Here is a 17105-nt window from a genome sequence, read left to right as displayed (position 1 = left end):
GTATTGAAATGTTGATATTTTTTCTTAATAACAATAAAACTAATATTACAGGGAAATTGAATTTATTTCAAAGTTCATCTGATATGTACTCTGGAGTAAAGGAGGCAGGAAGGAGTGTTAGATCGAGCAGTACAAGAAGAGATTCTAATCACAGCAGAGTACCAGGTTGTCTTTTATATGCAAACAAAACTAAGCTTTCGAAAACTTTTATTCTAAAAAGTTTTATTCTATGTTAAAAAAAGCAATGTCGATTTTATTAGCTTTTCATATAGGAGAAGTGTTTTTTATTTGATTGGTTAGCTGATTGACAGCTATTTTATATTGATGACTTGGTACAGGCGAAGTGTCTGCCGTCATTCCAGAGGAGTTCCTGGCAGAAACAAAGCGTGTTACAAGGAGCAAAATTCAACCTATTAACGTCAAAATCAAAACATTCAAAGTTCCAACATCAAATATTTCAAAGGACAAACTTAAAAAAACTCTAGATTTTAAAGGTCTTTGCAACGTTGACGATGACGATGATGATAATATACAAGAGAGCAAATCAAAAGTAGCATCAAATATTTCTAAAAAACATGGAAGAAAAGGAAATGGTGATACAACTCGAAAAATAAAAAAATCAGAAAATAGAAAAACAAAATCAAAGACATCCAAATGTGTTGAGCATGTCAATGATGACTTTATAACAGAGAGGAGTGATGTAGTTGTTGAAGAAGGTGAAGGTCGTGGTGGCAGCGATGCTGAGGATGAGATCGGCTCATCGTTGGTCCCAACGTTCAGGGAGGAGTCTATCAGTGATCGCGATCCTCAACAACAACAACAACAACAACAACACACAAATGTTCATGCTTGTTATGATGACGATGGTGAGGACGATGGCGATGGTGATGACATTGTTGTTCCAATTGCTGCTGCAACAATTAACAATGTAGACAAAAATATTAACACAAAAGTAAAACGCAGCGAAGAGGCATTGAAACATTTGGATGAGACACTTGAATCTGTCGTTCATGGAAGTATTTTATGGTACGAAGAACATTTTGCAAGTGATGACAGTGCCGATAGTAGTATCAGTATTGATGACAATGATGATGATCATCATGAGGATAATTGTGCGAACGACGCGAATGGAAATTCCAGTGAACTGTTACAAAAAGATGTCAGTAGAAAAGAAATTACCGAAAATATTAAAATGTATAATGCTGAGAATAGCGAAGATTTGGTACAAGCTGATGATAAATTTAAAAAGCAGCAGAAAAAGAGCTCTAATAAAAGAAAACATTTTCAAACTGGTTGGACATCATTCTTGGAAGGAGGCAGCAAAAAATTAAAAACGAAACTTGAAAAGTTTAAGGATGCTTGCGTCAGTGATGACGATGATGAGGGCGATGAGGGTGAGGATGCAGAGGAACAACAGAAAAGTAATTTTCAAGATAATGAAAGCTGTGGCCATGATGTAATGTGTATGAATAATGCTGAGGGGGATGAAGTTGTTGAGACAAATACTGTCGGTGGGAATGTTGATATGGTTAATGAGGATAGATCTTCTGTAATTACTCCTTCCTTGTCAGCTACAACATTATCAGTAATTTCATCATCATCGTCGTCGTCGCTTGCTAGTACGTTATCCAGTTCAGTTAGTGATTTGAAAGTAACATTGTTGGAAATTCCTAATGATGCTAAAATGGAGCGTGAAAGTGCTTCTGCTGACGTCATATGTGCAAAAGCAGAAGACGATAAATTGGAAGTGAGTAACACTGAGTCGTCAGTCAAACCGATGGACGATGAAGCTAAAATGTCATTGGCTCGAAGAGTCAGTCAAGCAATCATGAAGAGCAGTCATCTCACTCATAAAAATCTTGATAATGAAGATTTGAAGATCACTAAAAGTGAATCTCAAGGAAATTCTCATAGTAAAGTTGAAAGATCTGTAAAAAGCAAATCTGATGAGAGAAAGTCTATGTTCATGATGAAGCTGTTGGAAGAAAATGACATAAAAGAAAAGATTCAAAAGGTTTGATGGAAAGTTTTTTGCCTCCTAACATTTTTTTAAATTGTAAGTTAACTAACAACATGTCGAATTGATTTATAAGAACTACCAAATTTTTTTTACATGTTTGCCATATAGCTTCAGAGCAGAACATTTGTTTCTGGTAAAGAATCAATACAAAGTGGGTCGTGTAGCTTGATTGCTGTTTCTTGCAAATGTTGACATTTTAATACTTTCTCATATTAGATTGCTTGAAAATTAACACAATTAGCAAATTTTGTTTCCAGATGATTTAACAAATGCTGTTGAAGCAAATGATATTGCCAAGGTTAAGTTCTTATTGACAACATTGGGCCAGTTTCCAAACAAGGACATTACTGGATCAAATCTTGTCTGGTCAGCTGTCAAAAATGGTATGCATTTTTATATATAGACATATTCAAAATAGAATCATTATGTAGAAACAATGATTATATTTTTGTGATATTGTATTAACATTAATAATTAATTTTATCAACAATATTGTTTAATAAAAAAACAAAGGCTACAACACTATGCTATCAGTGCTGGCAATGAAGAATGCCAACCTTGAATTAAAAAATAAGGATGGACTTACGCCTCTACTCTATGCTGCTGAGAAGGTATCCACGTTGGTTTGGATGGATGATGAAGCTGATTAGGATTGTGACACATTGATTGATAAAAATCATTTGATTAAATTATGATGGTGATGATAATGGAAATAGTATGATTAATACAATGGGGATGTTTAAGATTATCATCTTCATCACCACACCATCATATTTAATTTACATTAAATTCTTCATTAACGTCATTATTAAAATCATCTTTACCATCACAATATTTATAGTGTTAAGGATGCGATAAAAAATATGATGATGGTAAGAATGATCACGAGAATCTAGACGAGTTTGAGTAAACTAAATGAATATATATATATATATATATATATATATATATATATATATATATATGGTTAAAAGACCATGCTGCATATATATATATAAGTATATATATATATATCAGTATATATATACATAAGTATATATATATATATACTTATATATATATATATACTTATAGCATATATATATATAACAACAACAACAACACACGTTTAGACGACATTTTCCCCGAGATCGGGGGGTTGCCGTTTGGCTACCTATGATGAAACCGAAATACCCATCCACATCTGTCACTCGCCTCAGTATCACGCAACCCCGCTTTCACCCTGTCCTTCTCCACCTGCTCTCTCCATCCCAATCGCGGACGACCCCTTCCTACCACTCCTTCAACCTCGAACTCCAACGCTCGCCTAATTCCGACCCTTTCATCCCTTCTCAACACATGTCCATACCACCGCAATCTCGATCTCCTTATCAATGTCACAATGTCCTCATTCAGTCCCATCATCGACATCAGCTTTGTACTACTCCTCCCATCCTTCACTTTAACCCCACACATCATTCTCACCATAGCTCTTTCAGCCCTCTGCAGTACACTTTCCTCCTCAACACCCAAGTTTCACCACCATATACCATCGCTGCTCTCACACATGCTTTATATACCCTCCCTTTCATCTTCACTGACCATTTCTTTCCACACAATACCCCACCCAGTTCCCTAAATTTCATCCATCCCACTCGGACTCTAGCCGTTACTTCACTCAAACATCCTCCATCCGCGTTCAGCTTATCCCCTAAGTAAACAAAGCTTTCCACTCAGTATATATATATATATATATATATATATATATATATGTTGGTAATAGACCATAATTTTTACAATATTCTATAAATTCTACCGAATGTTTAACAATATTTCCCTATATATACAACAAGGAGCACTGACGATGATTCATTCGGAATCGAAATATGGCCTTATTTGCAGGATGAATTCGAAAAATAAGTTTATTTTGAATTTTAATAAACTAAACGTTCACCAAAAAACTTTAGTGAGAAAAATCGAAAAAACGAACTACAAACATATTAACGCCAAACATTCGGTAGAATTTATAGAATATTGTAAAATATATATATATATATATATATATATATATATATATATAATAAGAGAAAACTTAATATAGCGTTCGTTATAGCAGTTTTCACAAACGCTATCAAATTATAACTAATATTAATAACAAAATAGCAAGAATGAAAAGAGATGAACTATAATGAAAAAAGGTATGTCTTTAATTGTCTTTTAAATTCAGCAATGTTCATTCCAGGCATTCTGAGGGCTGACGGCAAGCCGTTCCATACGACAGGGCCTGACACAGCAAAATCACGCGATCCAATCTTTAGCTGTCTATGAGGAACCACAAGAATATTCGAATCGTCAGACCTCAGACGCACACCAGATGCGATCGACGTTTTTAACTTCAGTTTATCTGATAAATATTTTGGAGCCAGACCATTTAGTGATTTGAAAACTGTGACAGTGATTTTAAAAACAATTCTTTTATTTATGGGTAACCAATGCAAATCACTCAGGATCGGTGTGGCATGATCATACCATCGACATCCAGCCACAATCCAGGGAGTACGGTTTTGTATCGATTGCAGAATTTTGATGGATCTAGCCGGGAGTCCATAAAATAAACTACTGCAATAATCGACATGTGAGTGCACCAACGCATGCGCCAGATTCTGCATTGCGTCTTTATCAAGTGATTCTCGAATTTGTTTAATTCTTCTAATCTGTGCAAAGCATGATATAGAGATCATTTTAAAATGAGATTTCATTGTTACGTTTGAATCAATTATAAAACCTAGGTTCGACACTGCTTTACAGAAATCTATTTATTTATCATTCGTAACAACTGAATTTATATCCAAGTCTGCCAACTGCTGCCAGGTACCAATAGGAAGAAATTTTGTTATTACCCTGGTTAAGCTTCAATTCATTTCTCGACATCCACAGATTAACCTCCGTAATAACTGCGTGCTTACATTTATTCGGAAATACTCCCTCTGGCAAACATAAGTTAACAAGGCTAGCGAGAAAAACAATAAAAAATCTATATGTTTTTTAAGCACATGAGTCGGAAAAGCATCTAACATACAGGTTTTGGCCGGTAGACCAAGCACAATTTTCTTTATGTCTAGTTCCTCAACGACCGCAAAGTTTGTGAGTGGACAATTTTCGGTAAGCCTACATCTGTCAAAATAGGTTTTTCATCAAAACTAATAGTATGCTTGATCTTGATCCGATCGGTCTTTTGATGAATAAAAACTTAAATTGAGAAGCGGTGATGTTGACATTATCATGAAGTAAGCTATGGTTATTATCTTTACAAAGAAATTTGTTTACTACGTTTCATAGACTCTTTGAGTCGCCATTACTATCAGCAATCAACGGTTTCCAGTAATCATTTCCTTTTATTGAAAATAGTTTGGTTTTATTTTTCAAAGAAGCAGTTCATTCATTTCGGCTCACTGATGACAAACAACATCTGTATTTCCTTTCTTTAATTCGTCAGTATCTTTTAGCTGCTCTACACTCATCATCAAATCATGGAGCCATAAGATCACTTCTATGCTCGATAGACCGGAGAGGCGCAATTTTGTCAGCAATCTTTCTCATTTCGTTATTTAAAACATCAAATTCACGATTCACATCTCGACTTTGACAAGGCTCATGTAGTGGTGAATTCATAACATGCATGGTCGGTCAGTATATTTTCATCAATACGTTTCTATGACTTAGCTAATCTAGAAGTTTTGTTATTACATGCTCGAGTTATCGGTATGTCAACATGTATCAAGCTATGATCTGTGTAAACTCCACAAGGGAATAATCTGATATTTGTAACTTCAAAATTGTGTGAAGCAACTACTAAATCAAGTGTACCACCGAGAACATGTGTTGACTCATTGATGTAATTTGTTAATTGGAACATTTCAAACACTTCAATCAGATTAACGGTATGTCGATCTTTGTTTATTTCAACGTGTATGTTAAAATCGCCAACTAACATAACATTCAAACTTAAAATTGTAATATTTTCCAAAACACATTTGAGTTCATCGAAAAATGTAGAACTGACTTGAGCCGAACCTGGTCGGTATAACGCCAATAAAAAAAAGTCTTTATTATTTACGATCATTTTAATAGCTACAGCTTCGAATGTTGTTAGAACAGGTAGTTCAATTAATTTATATTTAAAGTTTGATCTAAAAACTACAATTATTCCTCCATGCCGCGGATCATTTAATCTAAGAAAATCAACATAACGATAACATGATGATATAGATGATTTTACTGAAATATTGCCCGTTGAACCATGCCATGTTTCCACTAAAACAAAGATATCCAAACCCTCTTGGATTAATTCATAAATAATATCAGACTGAATTGACAGATGTTATATTAAGTAGGCCAAGCAAAATGTTGCACTTATTTTTTGTTGCTTCTGTAGCCAAATCTTTAATTACTTTATTTTTACTGAGACAATTGTTTAAGTGAACTTTTTTTGAAACTATTATCTTCCATCTTCCAACTGGTCCTCTGACACGGTATACAAAATTTTCTTTATCATCAGATTGCATTGATTTAGCTTTTTCAACAAACGTTTTATACTCCTGCCTCTGTTCCTTTGTCAAATCATCACTTAGTTCAACACCGGCAAATTTATCAGCTATTGTTTTCATCTTGTAAACATTTCTCATTATTGAATTCTTGATCTTTGCATTTTCCAGCTTTATCAACAACGGTCTGACTACATCATCACTTTTTTTTACCTAGCCTTGTTGTTCTTAGAACATCCTTCTCTGAAATGTCTTCAACCAAATGTTGCAGTATCTTCATAACATCAGTGCGATCATTGTCGCTCTCAACTAAGCGAAAAACCATCAGGCTTGACTCTGTTTTTCATCTCATTCACTTCAGTCAACACTTTCTGAACGGTTCTAACTTCATTGTTAATTATTTCAGTAATTTTTTTACTTCTTTATTGACAATGCTAGCGAAGGTAGTACTCATTTCTTGCTTTAAACTCTTAATGTCATATCAACCAATTTATTTTCGTTCGAAGTTATCAAAATTTTAAAATTGACTATTTCTAATCGAACCTGAGCGTTGACTTCATCCAGTTTCTCAAGTTTTGTTATCATCTCATTTTTGTTACTGTCAATTTTATCCAATATATCTTGTTTACTAGCATCCACTGATTTTGAGAGTGAATCTAAGTTGAACGGAAGCTTCACACAACTATCACAGAACCATTTCAAACCCCTGCAGTTTTTCAAATTGTCAAGTAAACTATAAACTATCATTAGTAGAAATACACTTTACATGTACGACAATATATCACAACGACTGCAACGTAATACACTATCCTTATCTTTCACATTTGTACTGCCTAAAAACTTAGCACATTTAGGAGACATGTTTACCTGGATACGGATACAGTCAAGACAGCGCTATTGGCTGAGCGTTGCAATTAGTCACGTGATAACAACTATTTGAAAAACTATATATATATATATATATATATATATATATTATATATATTTTTACAATATTCTATAAATTCTACCGAATGTTTGGCGTTAATATGTTTGTAGTTCGTTTAGTTAAAGGAGTTAATAATATAAATTATAAGAAATAGAATATTAGATATTAAAATGAATAAATAAATGAATAACAACCTAGATTTTATAATTAACTCATTATATTGTTGAAAATAAACGAATAAATTTAAAAGAAAAATTATGAGTAAAATTGTTTGTGTATTATCGTAGTTGAAGTGTACATGGTTAGCATAGTGACGAGAAGTAATGCGGAAATTATGGGAAGTCGATAATAATATTTAATGATATGACAGTTTATTGAAGAATTATTAGATATTTAACAATTGGATTTAATATTATTTAGCAATAAATATGTATAAAGAAATATTAAGGCGTGGCAAATAATGAAGTTAGTGAACAAATTGTTTGAGTTTTATGGCGTGAAGAGACAAACGGATTGTTGTTAATGGTGCGTTCTTGTGTGTTATATTCGTATTTATATTTGGTGTGTAGTTGCTGTCTATTGATGACGTTTGGCAATTGAGGCAGTACAACGTCGCGATATTGGGTAAAAAGTTGTAAGACGTGGGCGAAATGGTCTGACTGCGTGTTGATTGTTGGTTTATTATTGAGGATGAGAATAGCTTCTTTTATTTTGAGTCTTGAGGGACGACGTTCATTACAAAGTATGCTAGTGTTATTATCAAGAATTTTCCGAGTAACTGGTATGTTGTGCTGCTTATTGAAGTGATCCTTGATAGCGCCTTGCTGTACATGCATGGTAAGTGTTGTACGTGTGTGTCCAATATATGTTTCCACATCACGGTGTGGCAAAGGACATCGAAATTGGTACACGACGTTCGTACTATCTAGATTATCTTTTGTAGTGGTTGGACTGTTTTTGATGACTAATTGTTGTGTTTTTGTTGTATCATAATATATTATTAACTTAATCTTTTTATTTTCATCTTCTGATGTGAGATTTGATCTAATGATTTGTTTAATTTGTTTTTCATCAATTAGATAGTTATTATGCATTTGATTTTTGTAGTAAATAGGTATTGTTTGTTGTTCGTGCTGTGGTTGTAGAAAGTGGTTGTTTGAATTTCTTGAGAGATTTAGATATGACGTCGTCGATGAGTGTATTTGGATAATTATTATTAATAAGTAACTGTTTGATTCTTTGAATTTCTATGTGAAGAGATTCATCGTCGGTAGATAATTTAAAAGCGCGTGTGATGAAGTTTTTAATGACGTTGTTTTTGTATTTGACGGGACAATCGGAATTGTAGTTTAAGCATTGTCCAGAGTTTGTTGGTTTGACGTATACTTGGGTAGAGAGCTGATTTGCGTGCATGGTGACTAAAGTGTGTCAAGGAAAGAGATTTTATTATTGTTACTAACTTCAATTGTAAATGATAAGCAAGAGTTGTTCTGGAACAGGTTTTGGAGTTGATATATGTCAGCTATAGACTTTGTGATGATAAATATATCGTCGACGTAGCGGGCGTAGATAAGCGGTTTGTTTTCTGGATCGGAAAATATCTTAGATTCTAGATTACCCATGTAGAACTCGGCGAAGAGAGGGCCTAATGGGGAGCCCATGGCTATGCCGTCTATTTGTAGATACAGTGAGTTATTTGGGGCGACAAATGGATTGCGTATGGTACATAGTTGGAGGAGCTCTTTAAGTAAATGAGGAGGAATGTCGAGTTGAGGAAGAGAAGGGTGGTTGTATACGTATTGGCAGATAATTTCAATAGTTTGCAGGACTGGTATGTTGGTAAAAAGGCTTTCAACGTCCAACGACGACAAGTGTCCTGTGGTATCTTTATGGCTATGGATGATGTCGGCAAATTTATAACTTGATTTAACGGAAAAGTTACGGGGTACGTATGGCAAGAGAAGTTGATTGATAGTTTTAGCTAACTGGTAGGTTGGAGTTGGGCATTGAGAGATGATGGGGCGTAGTGGGTTGTTAGGTTTGTGTATTTTTACATTACCATAGATATATCCTGGAGAGTAGTCACCAACGATTGGTGTTAGTTTGACGTTGGACGAACTGAGGTTGATTTGTGCAATCAATTTATTAGCGTCTGTTTTGATATCGGATGTGGGGTCTTTATTAATTGGTGAAAATTTTGTACTATCAGAGAGGATGTTATTAATTTGATGAAGATAGTCGGACCTATTAAGGATAACGTATGTGGTAGACTTGTCAGATTTACGTATGGTAATAGCCTTATTTTGACGTAGTTGTTTGGCAGCGTGAAACATGATGGGCTCTATTGTATGTTTTGTTGGTGTATAATAATTGGGGTGTAATCTTCAACCGAACATGTTTATCTGAGAACCTCATACCAATATATATATATATATATATATATATATATATATATATATATATATAGAAGTCGAAAATTATGTTGACTCATTTGAGAATGGTTAACCAAATTTTTATAAATTTTAATGATGTTTCTGAAAACGAAAAATATGTCGAATTATGGTCAAATGTAACAGGGACTTCACACAACAGTCTACACATTGATAGAATTAGGAGCTAACATGTCAGTCATTGCCCCTGATGGCTCTGATGTTATGATCAAGGTATTCATACTTTTGCTGTTTTATTTTATGTAACAATCCTTTTTTAACAAATTAATTTACATTTGTAATAATTACTGATGATGACAATACATTGTGAATAATACACAAACACGTGCATACAGGGCCCGATTAAACTTTTATATATTACACAGATCAATCAATCAATCTTCGTTTTGCGTCCAGAGACCCGGTTTCCCGAGGTAGGACGTTGTTTTCTTTGCCATCAACTTTTTGCGCCAAATTAGACGATCAGTTGTATCCATTTCATTTAAATTTAGAGCTTTCATGTCTTGCTCGATTGTTTGCGACCAGGACTTCTTTGGACGGCCTTTGGGACGTGTGCCAGGTACTTCAACATCTGCAAGAGAAGTTATGGCACTGTTTACACTTCGTTTGACATGACCAAACCACCGCAGACGGTGTTGCCGGCATTCGTCCTTTATATCATCTAAACCAGCACAACGCAGGATTTCGGTAGATTTGATGTGGTCCTTTAGACTAATTCGTTGCATCCATCGAAGCATTTTCATGTCGGTTCGTTGAAGTTGTTGTTCCAGTTTGGTTGTCATTGGCCATGTTTCTGCACCATATAACAACACCGGACGTATCACAGATTTATAAAGTCTTGATCGTAGTGGTAGTGGGATGTCACGCCGCATCAATATAGAGGCAAGGAGATGCCATTTATTCCAGGCTGCACGTATGCGTGCTCGAACGGCAGCTTCAGCTGTTCCAGTACAATCCAGAACATCTCCTAGATATTGAAACGATGTGACTTTCTCTATTTTAATGGCTTCAAAAACTGTGCTATTTCGAATTTGTTGTTGTGGATTGATGCAAGCAGGACAAACAAAATTGGACACTTTAGATAAAGTACTAATTATTTTTGAACAACGTTTGTGACACCACTGGTTACACTGCTGACACTTGATTGAATTGTTACCTACACCAGCTTTACAAACTGAACAGGGCCATCGTCCAGTAGCTGTGGATTGGATGGGTTCACCAGTGTTCATTGCTTTGGTTTTGCTGATGTTGACTTTGAATCCATGATCGGCGAGTCTGGTGTTCCAATCTTCAAACATCTGTGCTGCATTCTGCTCAGACGTGGCTGTTAAAACGATATCATCAGCATATACTAGATTCCAAATGTCACCAGTGCGTATCGGTTTTGTGATTTCTTCCATCACAGTTCTAAATAACAGTGGACTGAGAATCGAGCCTTGGTGAACTCCAACGCCGATGTCAAATGCATCTGTGTTTCCAACCGTTTTGCTGACAAAAGTCTTAGTATTCGTATACATTTCCATCCCAAGTCGAACAAGATATTCTGGAATGAATTGTCGACGTAGACTCCATCTGATTGCTTCACGGGGAACTCGATCAAATGCTTTTTCAAGGTTTTTCAATGCTTTTTAAATTACACAGATGAGGGTAAATTGTCACAAATCAATTTTACAATATTTAAATGATGATTTCTGTCAACTTTCTAATATTAATTTTACACTATTAACAAATAATGAAGAATATCCGTTATCTGCAAATAAATTGCTTTTTATATGGTCAGCGAGTTAGCTCAATCGGTTGAAGCGCCATGTCTGACGCTGCTATGTGCAATGGCATGGTTCGATCGAATATTGTTTGTCCAAAACTTAAAGACCATCGTATGATGAAGTGCTTGCACATGCATATATAATGTGTATGTGCGTTGGAGTTCACCGAGGCTCGATTCTCAGTCCACTGTTATTTATAACTGTGATGGAAGAACTTACAAAGCCGATACGCACTGGTGACATTTAGAATCTAATATATGCTGATGATATCATTTTAACAGCCACGTCAGAGCAGAATTCCAGTGGTGTCACAAACGTTGTTCAAAAATAATTGGTACTTTATCTAAAGTGTCCAATTTTGTTTGTCCTGCTTGCATCAATCCACAACAACAAATTCAAAATAGCACTGTTTTTGAAGCCATTAAGGTAGAGAAAGTCACATTGTTTCAATATCTAGGGGATGTTCTGGATTGTACTGGAACAGCTGAAGCTGCCGTTCGAGCACGCATACGTGCAGCCTGGAATAAATGGCATCTCCTTGTCTCTATATTGATGCGGCGTGACATCCCACTACCACTACGATAAAGACTTTATAAATCTGTGATACGTCCGGTGTTGTTACATGGTGCAGAAACATAGCCAATGACAACCAAACTGGAACAACAACTTCAACGAACCGACATGAAAATGCTGCGATGGATGCAACGAATTAATCTGAAAGACCACATCAAATCTACCGAAATCCTGCGTCGTGCTGGTTTAAATGATATAAAGGACGAATGCCGGCAACAATTCAATCGTCTGTCGGTGGTTTGGTCATGTCAAACGAAATGGAAACAGTGCCATAACTTCTCTTGCAGGTGTTGAAGTACCTGGCACACGTCCCAAAGGCCGTCCAAAGACGTCCTGGTCGCAAACAATCGAGCAAGACATGGAAGCTCCTAATTTAAATGAAATGGATACAACTGATCGTCTAATTTGGCGCAAAAAATTTATGTCAAGGAAAACATCGTCTTTCCTCGGAGGAACTGGGTCTTTGGACGCTAAACGAAGATTGATTGATTGATATTGACTGATATTGCAATTAAGTTAATAAATAGTTGGTTTTATTGACGTATTTTTGTTCGAAACATTAAAAAAATCTGCCTTTAGGTGTGTATGTATTTGTTCGTGTTTCAAGTTTTTAAATTATTATAAGTTGCTTTTTATTATTTCGCTGTTGCTTGTGCAAAGAGCGGAAAAAATACACGTCCCACGCACACTAAAGCGGCCACGGTGCAAAATTTAAGACTGTCTCGCCTCAATTCGAGACGGTTGAGTATCTTGTATTCTAATCTATTGTTATTTCTCAGACTGTGTCTAAACCGTCTCAAACTCCAACCCGCTTATGTTAATCATTAATTATATACTGTTGCATATCTTATTATTAACATGTTAATGTACATATGATACTCTTTATAAAGTATCTTAAAACTCCTGCTGAGAAATAAAAATGATTGTTATTGATCCTGTGGCAGGTGTGGCTTCGTTGAAACACTATGCGACATTAGGTAACGCTATTACAAATATACTTTTTAAATTTATAGTCCTATTCTTGTCAATTAACAGGCAATAAGAGGAAATCATAAAAGGGTGGTGCACTTGTTGTTAGGGAAGGGGTACAACCTTAGCACTCAACTTCCTTCTAGCATCAGTCGGGACGGCTCTGTCTATTTGACGCAGTATTGCAAACAAGTCAATGCCAATGATGCTGCTGAAGTCTTTCACGTGTTCAAAATGAGGTTCGTTATTTTTGCACGTTTCATAATTACTCGGTTTTTATTTAGAAAGACGGCGTACACGTGATAATTCCATGCATCCTATGCCTTTTTCGCATGTATGAGATTGCTTTTTATTTAAAATTTTTTGCAATCTTACTTAATCCAACCATTGACATAACCCTGTACTTTTGTTTGTCAACAGCTAAAATGCAAATAAAATGAACCAGCAACCCATCCTTATGATTTTGTTTACTAAGATAACTATTAGCATGAAATACAATCAACAAGCGATGCAAATAATTGTTATCTATTAATATTTATATTTTTGTTACTATTTATTGGAAGTAGGTAACAGTAATACAGAGTCTTTGCTCACCTTTTCGTGTTGTGAAGTATATTAACATTACACTAATCGAATTAATTGATTGTGACAATAATAAGGTAGTTTCAACTGCAAACCTCATTCCCGCACATTCAGATACAACAATGAACTCGTGCAAAAGGCTAGCCAATGCTTTGAAGGTTCTCTCAAGATAGATCTTCCTGTTTTTCCAATTCAATGCTTACGTGTTATCGATTCTGATATGTTCACAATAATTTTCAAACACGAGTTACAACCGACGAAAAAACGTTCGTTTTGCTAATTTTTTTTTCAATAATATTACTCTAAAAAAGTTAAAAAGAATTGAAGATTATTTTAAAATTTAAAAAATGGTATCAATTCAGAAAAAGGAATGTTGTTGTTTGTGGGTCATGCTGTTGTGGCTACCCACGAAGTAACATGTCAACTAAAAGGCAAAAGTCTCGTCGCCAAAGCTTCACTTAATGATAATCCACTTTCATCCATCTCAGATGTTTGTTTGTTTCAGTTTTTTCAATGCTTTTGCATTTCATTCTGTAAAATTTTTTTTGTTTAATTGCTGGAACTTGAAATGTTAAATAGACTTTCAAAAAGATTCTCGCTGATTTTTTAACGTTTTAGCACCACTGGAAATAAGAGTAATTTTTTCCCATATGAATCGCTTGCTATTGATTTTTCTACTCCAGTTTTAGTAATTATATTAGTTTTCATAGCTCAATAAATCTGCTTGTTTACTGGCATACACTGTTGCTGTTGGTAAAGCTATCAAATGCTTCAGATTTTAAGAACATCAACACCTACTTTTTAATGAAAACATTCACATATACTGAAATTGTTTGAACATCATTAACATTTGAAGGATGCCAATTTCATATACACGTTCACGCCCCTTGTTGACGGCACGAACAAACTGCAACTACAAACTCTACCGTTGAACATTAACAATTACCAGGTTAGCTACCCTTTTTTCATTTTACTGAATTTATCAATCTTAAAATATGTTTTTTGATTTGCAGACATGCCTAATTGTTTGCGCCTACTCTATAACATTGAGCATATGAAGGTTGCTGGATCGAATGATTAGTAAACAAAAATAGATTGAATGATTATTATCGCCTGGAAAGATTGAATGATTCAATTTGTTGAACAATCTTTATTTGACTTAATTTTTTGCTGATTTCGTTTCTATAAAATAAACAAATTTTCTCTCTTGGCTCAAAATCTTTATTGGACATTTTCACAATACTAATACAAGAAAAATGTTATTTCCAAATATCGGACAAAAAAAATATTATGGTTCTTTTTCAACTTGAAAATCTTTAAACTTTTTATTAGCATTAGCAAAATTATCAGTTTGATATATAGCATGTAATGATTATTAAAAATCATACAGTTCAAACAAAAAATACAACAAAAATGAAAACTGCAGATTTGCGCTTAAACAAGAATCAACTACAATTTCACAATATATCTTATACATCTTCTCGAATGATTTATGTTAAATTGTAACATTTGAGAACAATTTGGTCCAACAGAAAACACAAATTTTTTTAAATTTCAACAATATTTATAAAATGATTGGTTTACTAATTTTTTCTGTTAAAGAGAACACATGAATTGATTTAATAAATTTTTTTGTTGGTGGTAGATGTAATCACAATAAAAATATTTAAATAGATAAATAAATAGATAAATTTATTTATTATTTCCACACTCTAGATTAAATAACATAAATAGCAAAATAAAAACCTTAAATGGAATGATGATTGCAGATATAACATATTTCACAATTTATACACTTGTCAGAAAAAGTAAACTTCTGTATGACTGGAATTGTTTGGAAAAATAATTAAAAAAGGCTTGAAAAGTTTATGTATAACAAAAAATAACTTGACTATTTTGTTTGATGCAAAACAAGCACATTTTGAGACCCACAGAACATAACTGAAAATTTGAAAAAAGTAACACAATGTAGCTTGACTTAATTCTTGAATTAAAATAAATAATGTAGTTTTTTGCCCAAAAAGGATGACTTTGCACTGGGCTTATTTACTGGTTGATTCTTCTCAATGGAACTAAAATGGACAGCTGACTACCACCATACTAAACACTGAATCAGAGCATCTACGCACACGCACATACGTTATATATATATTTATTATATATATATATATATATATATATATATATATATATATATATATATATATATACATACACACACACACACACACACATATATATATATATATATAAATACTGCAAAACAAAAAAGTAACACCATAATATAAAATGATAAAACAAGAAGTAACAAGCAATGATTATTCTTCATAATTGTTAATAATTGTGGTACAACACCAGGTATGTATACATATATATCCAAATGTTTATTTGTTAAAATCTTGCTAGATAAATATATGTATATACATATTTATGTGTGTGTGTGTATGCATACATATATGCATTTAACACCCCAAAATTAAAGATATGAAGATTAGAAAGATAACATTCTACCTCATTTCCATTCTGCAAATGACTGCTGTACACATTTATGTATATAAGTAAGAATGTAGTGTATATATGTATATATATATATATATATATATATATATATATATATATATATATATATATATATATATATATATATATGGTAACAGCTATTTCGCTTATGTACCACATGTATGTAGACTTGCACATGATTAATTTAAATGAAACAGCTCATTCGTAAGGTCATCAAAGATATAATTACAAAAAATTGAGGTGATTCAACAAGAATGCCACATGAAAAAATTAAAAACATTTCCTGTCTGTATAATGATGATAGAGTTTCATTATTTCACGATGATGACAACACTGACAATAACAACACTAATATAGCTATTAGAAATAAAATTAACATTAGCATACACTAGTGAAATTAAAAATTTTTCATTATAAATATTATTATTAGTAGTATTATTATTTTATTATTGCTTGCTATTAACAAATATTTACATTTTAATATTTTTCCTCATAAATAAATTTGAAGTAACTTCCAAACTATTATGATTATTATTATTCTACTGATAATATGTACAAATACCATCCTTCACCATGTATTAACAAATTAAATTAGATATGCATGACACCAATAAATGAACAATTTAGAAAATTATTATCCTAAGGACAATTAATTAATTTTTAACAAACAATAACAAATACCACAGACAGTAAAATAAATTTTCAAATAATGAAGGTTTTTTCTAAAAATAACAAAAAATTAGGGAGGGTTGACAATGAAATGATTTGCCACAA

The 17105-nt window shown here is 33.5% G+C and overlaps 2 protein-coding genes across 2 annotated transcripts; one reads left to right on the top strand and one right to left on the bottom strand.

Moving 5' to 3' along the window:
- Positions 1–83: 83 nt before the first annotated feature.
- Positions 84–2670, top strand: HELRODRAFT_163899 (hypothetical protein; the record flags this gene model as incomplete). Its single annotated transcript, XM_009027636.1, has 4 exons — positions 84–165; positions 339–2014; positions 2262–2403; positions 2534–2670. 4 exons carry the CDS (start codon positions 84–86, stop codon positions 2668–2670), a joined length of 2037 nt encoding a protein of 678 aa, XP_009025884.1.
- A 3690-nt stretch (positions 2671–6360) lies between these two features.
- On the bottom strand, positions 6361–7404 carry HELRODRAFT_163898 (hypothetical protein; the record flags this gene model as incomplete). Its single annotated transcript, XM_009027635.1, has 3 exons — positions 6361–6714; positions 7087–7249; positions 7310–7404. The coding sequence occupies 3 exons, from the start codon at positions 7402–7404 to the stop codon at positions 6361–6363; spliced, it is 612 nt and encodes a 203-aa protein (XP_009025883.1).
- Between the last annotated feature and the right edge of the window lie 9701 nt (positions 7405–17105).

The sequence above is a fragment of the Helobdella robusta genome, assembly GCF_000326865.2.
Source record: "Helobdella robusta unplaced genomic scaffold HELROscaffold_5, whole genome shotgun sequence".
Lineage (NCBI taxonomy): Eukaryota > Metazoa > Annelida > Clitellata > Rhynchobdellida > Glossiphoniidae > Helobdella > Helobdella robusta.
The sequence above is the reverse complement of the archived record's forward strand: the minus strand, read 5'-3'. Positions and strand labels throughout refer to the sequence as shown.